Source organism: Podarcis muralis, chromosome 6 (assembly GCF_964188315.1).
Source record: "Podarcis muralis chromosome 6, rPodMur119.hap1.1, whole genome shotgun sequence".
NCBI classification, from domain to species: Eukaryota; Metazoa; Chordata; class Lepidosauria; order Squamata; family Lacertidae; genus Podarcis; species Podarcis muralis.
In genome coordinates this window covers 92,736,147-92,752,893 of record NC_135660.1, presented here as the reverse complement: position 1 = coordinate 92,752,893, position 16,747 = coordinate 92,736,147, and the positions used below count along the sequence as shown (strand labels likewise).

Here is a 16,747-nt window from a genome sequence, read left to right as displayed (position 1 = left end):
GGTACCGCTCCAGCGGGAAGGTAAACGGCGTTTCCGTGCGCTGCTCTGGTTCGCCAGAAGCGGCTCAGTCATGCTGGCCACATGACCCGGAAGCTGTACGCCGGCTCCCTCAGTCAATAAAGTGAGATGAGCCCCGCAACCCCCAGAGTCGTCCGCGACTGGACTTAATGGTCAGGGGTCCCTTTACCTTTACCTATGCTCAGTAGTAGGCACAGAATACTGACTTGGAGAAAACAAACAAAACAGGCCAGGGGCCAGGACCAGATTTAGGTTTGATGAGGCCCTAAGCGACTGAAGGGCCCTTTATATGTCCAGTTGTCCTTTCGTCAACAACAAATTGTGGCTGTTTTTTGTGTTGACTATATGCAATATGGTAACTTATGGACCTAATAGGTATCTAAAGCCATTTGCACATAACAAAAGATGTACATCATCGGAGCCTACCCAACACAAAACAAAAAACTGTTGCTGTATGTTGGTTTTATTTTACAGTGGTACCTCAGGTTAAGTACTTAATTCATTCCGGAGGTCTGTTCTTAACCTGAAACTGTTCTTAACCTGAAGCACCACTTTAGCTAATGGGGCCTCCTGCTGCTGCTGCCGCCGCGCCGCTGGAGCATGATTTCTGTTCTCATCCTGAAGCAAAGTTCTTAACCCGAGGTAATATTTCTGGGTTAGTGGAGTCTGTAACCTGAAGCGTATGTAACCTTGAGGTACCACTGTATTTTATATTTTGGAAATGTACACCCAGGTTTTTCCTTCAAAAGAGAGGGGCAAGAGGGGGGGGCAAGAGAGTGGGGCCCTAAGCTATAGCTTGTTTAGCTTATACGTAAATCTAGCTCTATCAGGGGCATTGCCTCTTTTTGCCATTTGTCGTATGTCTGTGTATTTCAGGGACGCGGACTTATAAAAAATATTGGGGGGGCCCGGGAAAGCTCATGAATAATAAATAAGCTCATGAATATGCAAATAAAGTGGCGCCGCCTCCTCGTGAGCGAATAGGGGAGAGCGTGCTGCGCCTATTAATCAGCTCCAAAGGAAATTGGGTGGAGCTTTTGCTCGGGAGGGAGGGCAGGAGGCATGCAGCCCGCCCCTCCCTGTGCATTTTGGGCTGGGGGAGGGGCGGCGATGGCGCTCTGCTGGAGGGGCGCCGGAGATTATTGGGGGGGCGGAGCCCCCCCAAACGAATTTTTGAGGGGGCTCGGGCCCCCTCAAGCCCCATGGAGTCGGCGCCTATGGTGTATTTGCATTTCAGACCTTCCCGCCAACTGATCCCGCCGAGTGGGCGGAGCCTTTGAAAAGCGAGGCAAAACCGGCAGACAAAGGGAAGCGCGCGCTTCTGTTGCGGGGCGGGGGCGGGGCGGAGCAGGCAGCTCAGAAGAAGCTCCCATTGGCGCAGCCCTTGGGGGGACGTACCACCTTCATCGCTGAAGGGGGGGGTAACTAATCTATGAGGGGAGAGGAGGGGAATCGAGACTGCCGCTTTTGCCCCTCCCCCTTGCTAAACTGGGTTATACACACATCACATACATACACGCATATCTGGCCAAAGCGGCTTGCTCTCCGCGAAGGCGAAACCGCGTGACAAGGACAACCCCCCCCCCCCGCCGCGCGCCCCTAATGGTAGGAGCCGCCCAGCCGGTGTTCGCGCAGGCGCTCTCTGTCTCTTAGAGGCTCGCTTGAGGGAGGGGAGCGCAGTCGTTTCTTGTTTGGCGGGAGGGAAGGAAGGCAGGCGGCGGGAGCGAGGCGCTGAGGGAGAAAAGAGCGGCTCTTTTCTGTTTTTATCCGGCTCAGCCATGTCGTCGCGTCAGCGGAGCCCGCTCGGTGGCCGCGCTCACAGTAGGTGCGTGTCCTCTGCCGCCTCCTGAGGGGAATTGGGGGGGGGGGTCGGGGAGGGGTCTGAAGGCGACCCAGGCCCCGCTTTGTGTCGAGGGCCGCGGCTTCGTGCCTCAGCCGGCGAGGCGAAGGGAGGGCGCCGTGGGGGCCGAGAGGGCCTTGAAACTCCTTCCCACCCCCACCCCCACTCCCCAAATCTGCCTGTTAAGGTTTCTGTGAAGTAGGTCAGCGAGAAGGAAGGAGACCCTGGTAAGGCAAATGAGGGAACCAAGAAGAAAGGAGAAATATTTGTTTGTTTATGCGAGTAACGCCCCCCCCCCAATTTCATAATTTTAAGTTATTTTTTATTGATAATAGTTCAGCCATCGTTTATTATAATCGCTAAAATAATAATAATAATAATAATAATTTACTCAGCCCATCTGGCTGAGTTTCCCCAGCCACTCTGGGCCGCTCCCAATCAAGTGTTAAAAACAGTACAGCGTTAAAGATTAAAAACTTCCCTGAATTGCTGTCATATTTGCCGATGTTCTGAGAGTTCATTTTCTTGTGTGCTGTTCCAATAGGCCGTGGAACAACAGATCGACTGGACGCTTTGGGACGCATCTATTTCCGAAATAGAGGAAACTCTAAACTGGAGGGACTCTTGGAGAGAACAGCTCTGCTCATGAAACAGTCTTAATAAGGCCGGCTTTCTCAACCTTGAGTCCTCGGATCTTGTTGGACTACAGCTCCCATCATCTGTGACTGCTGGCTAGGGATGATGGGAGTTGTAGTCTTAAGAACATCTGGGGACCGAAGGTTGAGAAAGGCTGGTCTAGGGCAGTGTTCCCCAACCTTGGGCCTCCAGCTGTTTTTGGACTACAACTCCCATCATCCCTCGCTAGCAAGACCAGTGGTCAAGGATGATGGGAATTGTAGTCCAAAAACAGCTGGAGGCCCAAGGTTGGGGAACACTGGTCTAGGGGGTACAGGAGAGACTCTTTGTGCTAAATGTTTGTCAATAAATATTCCACATCTAGGGTGCAGTTTTAAGATGTGCAGTTAAAACGCTAACATTCAGTACTTTGTCAAGTCATCTGAGGGCGGGGGTTTTTTTTTGTTTTTTTTAAGATTATCCCCCCTCTTCTCTCTATCCACATAGTTGTAAAGTCCTCAGGGGCATAAGTAGAACAATCCAATTATGATTTCAATTTTGTACTTTTAAAATATATATATTAAATTTGTATACTGGCTATACCTGCAGGACTCAATGTGGTTCACAGGATAAAATCACAATATAAAAACACAATGCATAATCAAAATAAAAAAAGAATGGCAGCCCAATAACAACCCCATAACCCTCCCCAACAAGCATTTTCTAGCGACTTTATAGTCTACATATACAAAATTGTTTACAGTTTCACTTTCTGATTGCTTCCTCGCAGACCACCAGCTCGTTGGACTCAAGGAAGGAAGCGTGGAGCAGATGGCAAACACAGAAGCACACATGATCCAAGCATGTCCAATTCTGATGATAAAAATACATGCAGTTTGTCAGACAGTAGGCCAGATAGGTATGTATATGAAGTATGCTGAACTTAAAGCACAGTTCAAGTTAACTTTTAACGCATAGATGATATGCAGCAATTTTTGACAACTGATTATGCACTTGCAGCATACTAGGTGTATACTACACTTTTAGAGGAAGTTAAATGCAAAAATTCAAATTGAATTGTTTAATTTGTGGGCCTACTGGTACAGGACACATTTTATTGTACTTTTAAAAATATTGTTTTAAAGCTGCAATTCTATATTTATTGGGATTTGGTTTATAGTTTCACAACACCAGAAGGCCATAAACCCCGTTCACGATGTTCAGACTGGGGAAGTGCAGTTGAAGAAGATGAAATGCGGACTAATGTTAATAAAGAAATGGCAAGGTATGGCTGCATAATTCATTAAAAATATTTGTTGGGATGTAGAAATATTCAGCGGCTGCCTACTACTGATGAGATCAAAACCACCAGAATGCCTATATTACGCAAATCCAGTTGAAAAACCGTAATAGGCTGTATGATAACAGCTTCTCATAGTGTCAAATTCAACACTGTGAAATAATATATTGAAGCATTAATATATTATGTCACGATGTTGATTTTGACAGTATGAGAAGCTGTATCTAATTTTTGAGAAGTAGTTTCTAGTAAATAACTTTGTAATTGTCATCATACAGCCTATTATGTTTACGTGTTTTAGTACTGATGAGATGGCCAAATTTTAACTGTCTTACTTGGATGGTAGAAGTAGATCTTACTCTGAATGTGGGAGCATTGCGATTTATTCCTCTGAGCAGTGAGTTGAGAATAATAATATTGAAAACTCCCATATTCAGAAAAAGAGAACATTTTGGTCTTTTTCATTTGGCAACAAAAACAATTATTGATTATGTTATATTGTACAAAGTTATAATCTAACTTTATTGTAAGTCTTTGAGAGAAAATAATTGGTCTGTAAAGTGGGATAAAATATAGTAAAACAATTATGTAATGATAAAACTACCCATTTTGGATAAGTTTACTGGTATGCGAGCAGCCTGGGAAGTGACCTATTAGTTGATTGCTTTTTGTTCTTGTCTTAGATCTTCATGGGCATTGCAGCTAGGGAGGGGAGGGTTAATCTTCCCCAACCACAATATCCCTAAAGATCACCTCTTTACCTGCACAGGAATTTATGCTTGCAAAATATTCACAACAGTTAAAAGGCTGTTTTCAATCCTGAATGGAGGTGGGGAAGGGGTTCTTGCTGTGCATGGGAAAGGAAGGGCCATAACTTTCCAGCAGTAATATCTCCAGGCCTCCTGCACTGAAGTGCTTGCTTTCTATTGCAAGATTTAGTGAATCTGTAGTCTTTGTTGAGGGATGCTTAACATTTGGGGAGCATAGCTCAAGTAGGGAGAATAAATTAGGAAATGATTATTATGGTCTGCTTGAATAAAACAATTAGAGCTATTTATTTATTGTAATTATGATTGAAGAATTTACATCTTGTTTTCTAAGAATATTTTAAAGATATTAACGTGTGTAGTAATTTTCTTAATTAAGAAAAGGGAAATGCTTTTTGAAGTCTAAATGATACAGAGGTGAGGGGGCTCCCATGGATACACCTAGCATGTGGGCCAGTAATTTGCCACCTCTGAGCCACATGGTATCATTGTAATGTTAAAGTTGGTAAATCACTGTTATGAGTGGGATTGTTAAACTGGAAACAATTGCACCTATGCTGTTAAGTGCTTGGGAAAAGGATTCTGCTGTAGCTATTACAAGGGCAACCTAACTTAAAGCTGAATGCAGTAATGACGTCAGATGTACAGGTTTTTGGGAGAAGCTTACAGTTTCTTTACTTGGAGCAACTGTTCTGATTATGAAGAGATTGAATGGGTCCTACTCAACTGAGTATTTATTAAATAAGCCTCAATATCAGGTGACCAAGATTTAACGTTGGGTCCTACTCAACTCATGGGTCCTACTCAACTGAATATTTATTAAATAAGCCTCAATATCAGGTTACCAAGATTTAACGTTTCAGCAGTTAGCAGCCTTAGGTAAAGGTCCTGCATCTTCGTACTGCAATAAGAGTGGCTATGATAATAAAATAGTGGAAATGTGTGCTAAAATAAAAGTACATTTTGTAGATACAAAAGAAAACTCTTGATAAATGAATATGGAAGAGAGAGGAAGCTGTCTTCTGGAAGGTAAGAGTCAAATACTCATCTGTTGGGTGTGGTGAAATGCTTATTTTGAACTATACTGTTTTTCTGCTTAGCTATGAAAAAGCTAGAGCTTTCCTGTTCTTTAATGTATCCGTTTAGCCCTCATTATCAGTCCTTCACTAGTGAGTGCTTTTACTCCACCCTTCAGCGTGCTTTGGAGGTGGTTTACAAAATAACAAAATAAAGTACTACACCCACACATCTAAAATCTTTCGTTCTAGAAGTTGCATAAATCTCAAACCAAATGTAACACAATTTTAGTTATAAAAGGCTAGAAAAATAAAAATAAAAAGGTATTTGCCTGGCACCTAAATGAGAACTTTCTTATTTCTAAGAAAGCCTCTCAGGACAGAGCATTACAAAGCTAGAAAACCATTACTGAGAAGTGATGACCCACTGCCCCGGATGGCAAAATAATGACCTTTGCTTAAGATTTTACTGTACAGACATGCACATGTGAGATAGGTACCCCAGGTGCCTTCAGGTACCCCAGTCCTAAGCTGAGAAGCACTTAAAAGCAAACACCTTGAACTGAGCCCAGAATATTGATTGGGGTCTAGTTAGAATTGGGAGCCACTGGTTTAGTATGATCATAACACATAGCCCCAGCAACCGTGTTTTGAACTAATTGGGGTTTACAAACACCTTCAAAGGCAGCCTTTGTGTAAAGTGCATTACAGTAGTCCAATCTAAAGGGTACCACCAGAGCATGGCTGAGGTCAAGCTACATAGCAGAGTGGATGGAGGGTTTAGGAGGGCAGAAATGGTGTCCAGTACAAGCCCCAATAGCGCCAAAAGGTTCAAGGTTGGCTGAAACCCTGAAAAGGTGCCAAACTCCAGAAAAACTTGCTAAAATGTATAATAATAGATCATCTACATGTTGGAGATGTAACAGAGAAATTGGGTCTTATTTGCATATGTGGTGGAAGTGTACAGACATCTGTGTATTTTGGAATAATACATATGAAGAATTTAAAAAAAAAATTCAATTTACATTAAAAAAGGCCAGAAATATTTCTGTTAAGCATATTGCCAGAAGAAATAGGGAAATCGAAAAGAACATTATTCATGTATGGGATAACGGCGGCCAGAATTTTAGTAGCAAGAAATTGGAAAAATACAACAATACCTAACACGGCAGATTGGCAAATCCTAATGGTAGAATATCTGCAGCTAGCAAAGGTGACAGGAAGGATAAGATGCCAAACAAAACAAATCGTCTATAAGGATTGGAAAATATTTAAAAAATACTTCAAAAACTATGGTATAAAAGGAAACCTCTTGGCAGAATTAGACTGACCCTTGTATTGTGTAAATATAAGTTCGTAGGGAGGAAAAAAGAAACTATATAAGAAATATGTAACTGCAGTATATGCTAACCAATAAGTACAGTGAGACTAACTGGAAGTCATTTTTAATTTTTCTCTTTACAAGTTTTATAATTGTTTTCATTATTGGGAGTATAAATGATGTTAGTCATATTAATTTTGCTGTTTCTTATATTGTTGTTTTTTGTTTGCTTTTTCTATTGTTTGCCTGCTTGCTTGCGTTTTTGTTTGTTTGTTTGTTTGTTTGTTTTCTCTTCATAAATGTACTTATTTTACAACAATAAAGATAAATTCAAAGTGAAACCCTGAAAAGGAACACATCCATTTCACCATGGGGATACATTTCAGTACAGCATCCCACCACCATCTTATGCGCAACCGCATTTATGTTGGCCACTGTTAAATAAATAGTTTGGCCTCCCCTTGTTCGGGGCTACTGCCTGTGATCAACCAGCAGTGCAGGGTGGGAGGTGCCTTCTCTCTGCTTCTCCTCCATTGCATGCCTGCACCCCCCTCCTGGCACCAGTTCTGGTGGCGCCCTTCTTGCACTGGTTCCTTGCAGACAGGCAGGCTGGGCAGAGACCCTGGGCAATTTCCAGGCTGAGTCTCTCCTCCCTGTGTGCCTTCCTTAAAAGTGGGGTGCTCCCCACTTTATGTAATTACACTTTATGAGTGTAGGGGCCTGGAACGTAACCCCTGTGTAAGTCGGGGGACACCTATACTTTATTCTGTTACAGTTTCGTTAGTATTTATATAGTGCTGTTAACTTGTCATGAAAAAGGTAGATTAAAAAAATAAAAATCCACATTATATTTGCAGTTCTGACTCCAAGGAGTCCACAGCAGCAGTGGAACTTGAGACGGATGAGGCTGTTCTGATGAGGAGACAGAAACAAATAAATTATGGGAAGAACACACTGGCATATGACAGATATATTCGAGAAGTTCCAAAGTATGTTTTCTTGTTTACCAGGAACATTTGGGTTTTCTTTTATAACTTGCTACTGGTTTCATTGCAGACACTTATGGCAAATGTAAAGTATGGCTTGATTCTAATATACTGCCTTCGTTAAAGAATATAGCTATTTTTCACCCATAGTCTTATTTTAATTTGATGTTAGATTTTTGAATATTTTTAGCGGTTCTGTGATTACTCACTTGAACAGGTCAGTTGTCTTTTGAAGTATACAGGCAGACAATGTTCTAAATTGAAGCATTCAGATACAGTGGTACCCCGCAAGACGAACGCCTCGCAAGACGGAAAACCCGCTAGACGAAAGGGTTTTCCGTTTTGGAGGCGCTTCGCAAAACGAATTTCCCTATGGGCTTGCTTCGCAAGACGAAAGCCCATAGGGAAATCTCCGGGGACCTCTTTTAAATGCTAGCGGTGGGGAGCAAAGCCTTCCCCCCCCCCTCCGGCCTTCAGAAGAGGTCCAGGAAGGCTGGCGGGGGCCGAAAGGCTTTGCTCCCCACCGCCAGCATTTTAAAAGCAGTCCGGGATAGCAGGGAAGCGCTTCCCGCTATCACGGACGGCTTTTGAAGGCAGGAGAGGTCCGCGAAGCCTGGGCGCGCGGATCTCAGCGCGCGCAGGCTTCGGCATGCCGGCAACTCACCGCAAGCAGCGGCAGCGCTGCCGCTGCTTGCGGAGAGGTCCGCGAAGCCTTGGCCGGACAGCTTTTGAAGGCAGGCGGGGGGGAGCAAAGACTTTCGCCCCCGCCAGCCTTCAGAAGAGGTCCTGGACCTCTTCTGAAGGAGGGCGGGGGGCAAATGTCTTTGTCCTCCCTGCCTGCCTTCCCAGGGGCTTTTAAGTCCTCCGCTGTCCGGGGCGATTTTAAAATGCCGCCAGCCAGCATTTTAAGATCGCCCCGGACAGCGGAGAAGCCCTCCGCTGTCCCGGGGTTTTTTAAAATGCTGGGGGTGGGAAGAAAAGCCCTTGTCCCCCCCCCCAGCCTTCAGAAGAGGTCGGGGGACAGACTGTCCCCGGACCTGGTCTGAAGTCGGTTTCCCTAGGAACGCATTAATTGATTTTCAATGCATTCCTATGGGAAACCGTGCATCGCAAGACGAAAAACTCGCAAGAAGAAAAAACTTGTGGAACGAATTAATTTCGTCTTGCGAGGCACCACTGTATGTGTTAAATTAAGCAACTGTTTTGCTAAATTGCTAAAGGCAAGAGTAAGCAGAAAGAATGGCACTAATGAAGTGAGATTTTGATTAATTAAAAATTACTGTAATTAATGCTTGGTCTTGCATTTGGAATAAAAGCATTGCTTGGGGAAGATGCACTGGGACAACCGATCTCAGTGATCACGGGTAGGAGGAGGAGTTACGCTAAGACCAGACCATGTCATTACAGAGGAGGCAGGTTTAGTCGTTGTCTGAGGACTATCCCTGCCTCCGGGTCTGGTCCTGACCGGATGGATACTAGAATCAGCAAGGGATACCCACATGACCTGAAGGTGCTGCTGTGCAATGCCAGGTCAATGATTCATAAGACCACTGCCATCCATGACTTGATCATGGATGGAGGATTTGACCTGGCATGTGTGACAGAGACTTGGTTGGATGAAGCGGATGGGCCTGTCCTTGCCGCTGCTTGTCCACCAGGTTTCTCTTACGCACAGCAACCCAGGTCATGTGGGCGGGGAGGGGGGGTTGCAGTGATTTTTAGGAAGTCATTAGTTTGCACCAGGCGTCCTATTGGGAAGACCCAGTTTTCCGAGTGCATGTTCTGGAAGTTGGGCAATAGGGGCAGTACAGGATTCCTACTGGTGTACCGACCTCCCCGCTGCACCAAGGATTCCCTGCCCGAGCTGCTTCAGGTCGTGGCGGATGTCCTCCTGGAGACACCTAGCTTGGTTGTCCTAGGGGATTTTAACATCCATGCCGACACGACCTTACAAGGGGCTGCTCGGGACTTCGTGGAAAGCATGGCCTCCATGGGGCTGTCCCTGAATAACTCTGGCCCAACCCATAGCCGCGGACATGCCTTGGACCTGGTGTTTACCTCTATGGATGTTGGTGATCTGACACTAAGTAAAAGCGAAACGAAAGAAGTGCCATGGTCAGATCACTTCCTGGTGCAACTGGACTTCTCCGCGACCCATCCCCTCTGCAGGGAGGTGGGACCAATTCGGATGGTCCGCCCCCGCCACTTAATGGATCCAAATGGTTTCCAGAGAGTGGTAGGGGATGCTTTATCCCATGTTGATGGCCTTTCAGCCGATTCCCTGGTGGCCCGCTGGAATGTGGAGTTAACCAGGGCTATTGACTGTTTGGCTCCAAAGCGCCCTCTCCGATTGCATGGAGCCCGGAGAGCCCCGTGGTTCTCCACGGATCTGAGGGCAATGAAACAATCGTTGAGACGGCTAGAGCGCCGGTGGCGGATAACCCATTCCGAATCTGACCGGACACAGGTTAGAGCTCAACGTCGAGCCTACCAAGTGGCGATAGCGACGGCGAAGAAGACCTTCTTCGCCGCCTCTATTGCATCTGCAGAAAACAGCAGCAGGAGACTTTTTCAGGTGGTTCACAATTTAGCGGAACCACCTGCGACATCTGGGCCCAGTATGGGCCTCATGATCTCCTGCAATGATTTTGCAAAGTTTTTTGCAGATAAAATCGCTCAGATTCGGGAAGAGGTAGACTCCACCGTGGGAGCAGGGCCGGGGCGGGAGAGTGCTAGAGTCCTGTCTAGTCAAGTTGTGTGGGATCAATTCCAACCTGTTACCTCCGAGGATGTGGACAGGCTGCTTGGACGAGTGAAGCCAACCACCTGTCTCCTGGATCCTTGCCCATCCTGGCTTATAAAAGCTAGCCGGGAAGGACTGGGCGATGGGCTTTGTGGGGTGGTGAATGCTTCCCTCCGTGAGGGAGCCTTCCCAGACCCGCTGAAAGAGGCGGTTATTAAACCGCTTCTTAAAAAACCATCTTTAGATGCGGCCACGATGGCCAATTATCGCCCAGTCTCAAATCTTCCATTCTTGGGCAAGGTGATTGAGCGAGTGGTTGCTGAACAACTCCAGGCACGCCTGGAAGAAGCGGACCATTTGGATCCCTTCCAGTCGGGATTCAGGCCTCATCATGGGACTGAAACTGCCTTGGTCGCACTGGTTGATGATCTCCGGCGGGCTAGGGACAAAGGTGAGAGCTGTTTCCTAGTTCTGCTGGATCTCTCAGCGGCGTTTGATACCATCGACCATAACATCCTTCTGGACCGTCTTGAGGGGCTGGGAGCTGGGGGCACTGTCATACAGTGGTTCCGCTCCTTCCTCCTGGGCCGTGTTCAGAAAGTGGTGGTGGGGGATGAGTGTTCAGACCCCTGGGCCCTCACTTGTGGGGTGCCTCAGGGCTCTGTCCTCTCCCCCATGCTTTTCAACATTTACATGCAGCCACTGGGAGAGATCATCAGGAGGTTTGGGCTGGGTGTTCATCAGTATGCGGATGATACCCAGCTCTACCTCTCTTTTAAATCAGAACCAGTGAAGGCGGTGAAGGTCCTGTGTGAGTGCCTGGAGGCGGTTGGAGGATGGATGGCGGCTAACAGATTGAGGTTGAATCCCGACAAGACAGAAGTACTGTTTTTGGGGGACAGGAGGCGGGCAGGTGTGGAGGATTCCCTGGTCCTGAATGGGGTAACTGTGCCCCTGAAGGACCAGGTGCGCAGCCTGGGAGTCATTTTGGACTCACAGCTGTCCATGGAGGCACAGGTCAAATCTGTATCCAGGGCAGCTGTTTACCAGCTCCATCTGGTACGTAGGCTGAGACCCTATCTGCCTGCGGACTGTCTCGCCAGAGTGGTACATGCTCTGGTTATCTCCCGCTTGGACTACTGCAATGCGCTCTACGTGGGGCTACCTTTGAAGGTGACCCGGAAACTACAACTAATCCAGAATGCGGCAGCTAGACTGGTGACTGGGTGCGGCCGCCGAGACCATATAACACCGGTCTTGAAAGACCTACATTGGCTCCCAGTAAGTTTCCGAGCACAATTCAAAGTGTTGGTGCTGACCTTTAAAGCCCTAAACGGCCTTGGTCCAGTATATCTGAAGGAGCGTCTCCACCCCCATCGTTCTGCCCGGACACTGAGGTCCAGCTCCGAGGGCCTTCTGGCGGTTCCCTCACTACGAGAGGTCAAGTTACAGGGAACCAGGCAGAGGGCCTTTTCGGTAGTGGCACCCGCCCTGTGGAACGCCCTCCCATCAGATGTCAAAGCGATAAACAACTACCTGACATTCAGAAGACATCTGAAGGCAGCCCTGTTCAGGGAAGTTTTTAATATGTGACATTTTAGTGTATTTTTTTATCTTTGTTGGAAGCCGCCCAGAGTGGCTGGGGAAACCCAGCCAGATGGGCGGGGTACAAATAATAAATTATTATTATTATTATTATTATTATTATTGGTTTAAAATGCCATATAAACAGTTTTTAATTTTTGTCCCAGGTGTCTACGAGTTCCAGGGGTTCATCCAAGGACTCCCAATAAATTTAAGAAGTATAGCCGAAGATCCTGGGACCAACAAATCAGACTGTGGAAAGTTGCACTTCATTTTTGGGACCCTCCTGGTGAGAGAAGTTGTGACATGCAAGTAATGTAAGTACCAGGCATCTTTAGAGTGAATAGAAACTAATAACTTAAAAGAATGAGGGACTGTCTGTTTAGATCTTAAGAATTTCAGTTATAGTGATCTTCTCCTTAATATAGCTAGGTTTAAGAGAGTTATTCTATTTAGACTTCGTTTTAAAGCTTTAGCATATAATCTAAAGTTTAGCATATAATCTGCGTAACGGGTGAGCTTAAGAACATTTATTTTCAATAGCATTTATACACATATAACTGTGTGACTGTAAGACTGCCTTAACTCCCAGAAGTGCTTCAGAATTAATGTGAACTGTTAAAGGTTTTAAAAACCAGCCATTACCAAGCTTAAATAGCTATTGAAATACAGCTATGGGGCCAGATGTATAAACTTGGAACCCATAGGCCTGGAATCTTGGTTCTGATCACTCATAGACATTGCTTGGGCAATATATAACTGTCAAAAATTAATAACTGATAATTGCTTTTCTCCCCTCATAGTAGTCCTGTTGATCTTGGTGACATGGAAACAGAATCTATAGGAAGTAATTCTGCTGGGTCACAAGGAAGCTCTCAGGATAATGATGTAAGTACTTTGAAGCCTGGAATAAATATTTTCTTAGTCCTGCTTCAGTATCCATTACTGTTAGGGTGCTAGATCACTGATTAACCCAATCTTGCAACAAAGTCTGAAAGGTACTAGCTGCTTGCCAAAAACTAGTGGACTGCCAACAGCTGATGCACTGCAGGGTTTGTTGATCTTGAACTACCCAGTGCCTGCTTATTTTTGTCTCCGAAGCTACCTCATCAGAGTACATAGCACCTCTATTTTTTCCATAGGCATTGTAAAACTCTTCTTCCCTTGTGTTCTCCACCTTCCCATGCCTCTTCTGTTCCTCTTTTCTCAGCCCACCCGGTACAGAATGTGTTTCCCCTTCCTTTAGTATGTTTTTGTATACTTTTCCCACCCACCTCACATACTTGCATTTGTCATTTCTCTCCTCCCACCCCGCCAACTTTTTCTGCCTTTCATATACAGCTCTTGCTTTGCTAGGTGATACATTTTCCTTAACCAGATCGACATATCTGACAAAAGTTGCATTATGAACATTTTTCAGAGTGACCTCCCACCATAAGTTAGAATAATTTTAACTATTATGGCATTGCAGCGCTTCAGCAATTGTAGAGGGAGAGGTTTCACGAACAACAGGAAGTTGATGATCAGTTTTCCTTTTCCATTCCCATATAGCATGGACATTATTTTAAGTTGTTCTGTGTCTTCAGAGGAATAATTGAAGTGTCACATTACAGTATAGAACATAAAGGTTTACAGGGGAGAAAGGATGATTTGCACAGTCATAGGAAATTTACAAAAATTTACAAAAGGGGGAAAAGGATGATTCGCACAGTCATAGGAAATTTACAAAAGCTGAGATAAAGGTTGTGGTTCAAAATCTTATTGCCATTGACTGCTGCTGTGATGTCATGAATGATTCAATATTACAATTGCTGAGATTTTCTTTACGAAAGACCTGAAGGTTGTGGCTTTTTGTGAAAAGTGCAAAGCAAAGAGAATCAATTTAGTAATTAAGTTATAAGTGAAGGTGTGATGCAATGATGGCAAAAAAAAATGAGGTTTGAGTGAGTGAGTGGTAGATAAAGGGTGAATGTTGGACAGGAAGGGAAAATGTCTTAAATTTTCACAGATCTGCCTTTTTCTTCCTGAGAAAAACCATAATGGTGTGAGGTAGAGGTATCCAGAACTTAGGAAAAATTAAAGCCATCTAGTTGCCCTTCTGCGCTATTGAATCCCCTAGGGAAGATACAATTCTTTACAGAGGTCCGTTCTTAAGCTGAAACCGTTCTTAACATGAGGTGTGCTTTCGCTAATGGGGCTTCCTGCTGCTGCCGCACTGCTGGCGTGCGACTTCCGCTCACATCCCGGGGCAAAGTTTGTAACTAGGGGCATCTACTCCCGGGTTAGTGGAGCTCATTACTCGAAGTGTTCATAAGGAGGATGGTACGTAACCCGAGGTTCCACTGTACTTTGGAAAAATTTTGCACTAATGATCAACAGAGAGTGAATTCCCAGGAGTGAGATTTTCCGTACCCCACTTAGAGACAATTGTAGCTAAGCAGTATATGAATTGTTCAAATAAATAAATAATAGTTTATCTATTTGTCTTGTTTGTTAATCAAGTTTTCCATTTGTTTTAGGAAAACTGTACAGGCACACCCACCAAAGTGAGAAGTATTGACCACCTGGTGGAAGATGAATTTGAGCTGGAGACATGTTAGGTTTTGACATACTTTATGACTGTAAAGCATGCATTCTACTGGCTGCTTTTTGAGAAAGGAATGTCTTACTCAGAGGACACATACACCTGAAACTGTCTTATCTAACAGTCTGGAGAACTGGAGTATGGCAGCTGTGAAATTGCAATCAATGTTTTCGCCTGACTACTTTTTTTTTATACAAAGCATAAAACTTGAGTTATATGTAATTGAGTGATTGCCTAATTTTATGTATACTCAGGAGGTAGCTTTATAAACAGTTTAATTATAGTTCAGAAGATAAACCAGCCCAGACAATGTTGACACACTTGAAGAGCTTGAACACTTGACACATTAGGAGAACTTCAGCATCGGTGCTGAGCTATTGGCTCTTGTCCATAGACAAAGAATATGATAGGCAGCAAGTAGTAGTTCTCCAGTCTGTCCTATAATTCATATTGCAAAGGACCACTTATTGATAGCACAAGGCATTGGCATTTTATGCCTCTTGAAGCTTTGTGTTCTTCGGATATTGACAACATGTGTGCAATAACAAGGTAATGAGTGTGAACAGGCTCTTTATGATAAAAGGCTTTGACCCAGTTTCCAGGTCCACCTTATGGTGTCAGCTCTCAAGTTTATTCTGAATTTATGCTTGTAAATAGTTGTGTGCAGAACTTCACTAACTTTTAAAGAAGAATTAATGAACAGAACTTTGAAGACTGTTGACTTATTTTTTTCATAATGTAAAGCTATAGACTTTTTACTAAAACAGTTGCTGTTTTGTATGGGATAAGGCATAAATAAAGCAAGTACATCTTTATGTGTATGGTGCAAACACTGTCATGAAAACATTCTGCAACTAAGATGCAAAGAGATGAAAGATCAAATTCTGTGCTGCCAGACCACTTGGAAACTGATGATCTCAGTGCCAGCAGTGTGCACAAAGTGCCACCACTCAGAATCAGGCCAAAAATCCATGTAAGTTTGGAAGTAAATTCTACAGAATTCAGTAGCATTCATATCTACCTTGTTAGGATTGCAGCTCAAGATTGAAGTCCTCATCATACAATTGAGATTTATGGGACATAAATGTATTAAAGAGTGATAAAGTATTGGGAGCATTCTACTGTTGGAAACTGATGTAGAATCTGTTTGACTGGAACTCTGTTGGGGATATGGGGGCCAATATGTAGCTGTGGAAATGCTAGGAGAAATTGCAGGTGCCCTGAGGGAAGAGAGATAAGGGGAAGTGGAGAAAATTGAAGTAGTGTTTTCCAGTTCTTAAAGCACAAGTGGGTGACTTGAAGCCCCTGATCTCTTCTGAAACCAACCCCGTCTTCCATCCTATCAGTTTGTTTTCTAGTTTTTCCTGGCTTTTTGAAATTGTTTTCCCTCTTTCAATGTAGTTTCAGAACAACTGGGAGAGGCAGTTTGTTGTTTTAATCTGCCACCCAATAGGGCTTTTATTCCACAAATTGTTTCACTTTTGCCATGTATGTATGTTTGTCTTACTAGTTGGAAAGGAGCTAATTTCACTTTCCAGAACATAAGGCAATATTGGTCTTGCAAGCAGTGTGTGAGGGGAAATGGCACTCTGCACACCTGTTATTTAGTCGTGTCTGACCTCGTGACCTCATGGACCAGAGCACGCCAGGCACTCCTGTCTTCACTCTGCACACTCAGCAGAGTGGCATTACTCAGCAACTGGCATTTCATGCATACTACCTCCAAGTGGCTAAAGGTAAAGGGACCCTTGACCATCAGGTCCAGGCGTGACCGACTCTGGGGTTGCGGCGCTCATCTCGCTTTATTGGCCGAGGGAGCTGGTGTACAGCTTCCGGGTCATTTGGACAGCATGACTAAGCCGCTTCTGGCGAACCAGAGCAGCGCACGGAAACGCTGTTTACCTTCCCACCGGAGCAGTACCTATTTATCTACTTGCACTTTGACGTGCTTTCGAACTGCTAGGTTGGAGGGA

At 44.7% G+C, this 16,747-nt stretch overlaps 1 protein-coding gene across 2 annotated transcripts; it reads left to right on the top strand.

Moving 5' to 3' along the window:
• Window positions 1-1,675: 1,675 nt before the first annotated feature.
• Window positions 1,676-15,589, top strand: SLBP (stem-loop histone mRNA binding protein). 2 transcript variants are annotated; one of them, XM_028728841.2, is made up of 8 exons: window positions 1,676-1,843; window positions 3,264-3,392; window positions 3,654-3,758; window positions 5,510-5,569; window positions 7,735-7,866; window positions 12,358-12,507; window positions 12,994-13,078; window positions 14,710-15,589. In XM_028728841.2, exons 1-8 carry the CDS (start codon window positions 1,797-1,799, stop codon window positions 14,788-14,790), a joined length of 789 nt encoding a protein of 262 aa, XP_028584674.1. In that variant the 5' UTR covers window positions 1,676-1,796; the 3' UTR covers window positions 14,791-15,589. The 2 variants fall into 2 exon arrangements, with proteins under 2 accessions (XP_028584674.1, XP_028584675.1); XM_028728842.2 differs by lacking the exon at window positions 1,676-1,843 and adding an exon at window positions 1,996-2,085.
• Window positions 15,590-16,747: the final 1,158 nt, after the last annotated feature.

What these genes read in the sequence shown, in the direction of transcription:
- SLBP (XM_028728841.2), top strand. Translation starts at nt 1,797, where the DNA reads ATGTCGTCGCGTCAGCGGAGCCCGCTCGGTGGCCGCGCTCACAGTAG. An exon ending in TCAGACAGTAGGCCAGATAG is followed by an intron (nt 3,393 to 3,653) that starts GTATGTATATGA and finishes TTTGGTTTATAG; the next exon opens with TTTCACAACACCAGAAGGCC. An exon ending in TATATTCGAGAAGTTCCAAA is followed by an intron (nt 7,867 to 12,357) that starts GTATGTTTTCTT and finishes TTTTTGTCCCAG; the next exon opens with GTGTCTACGAGTTCCAGGGG.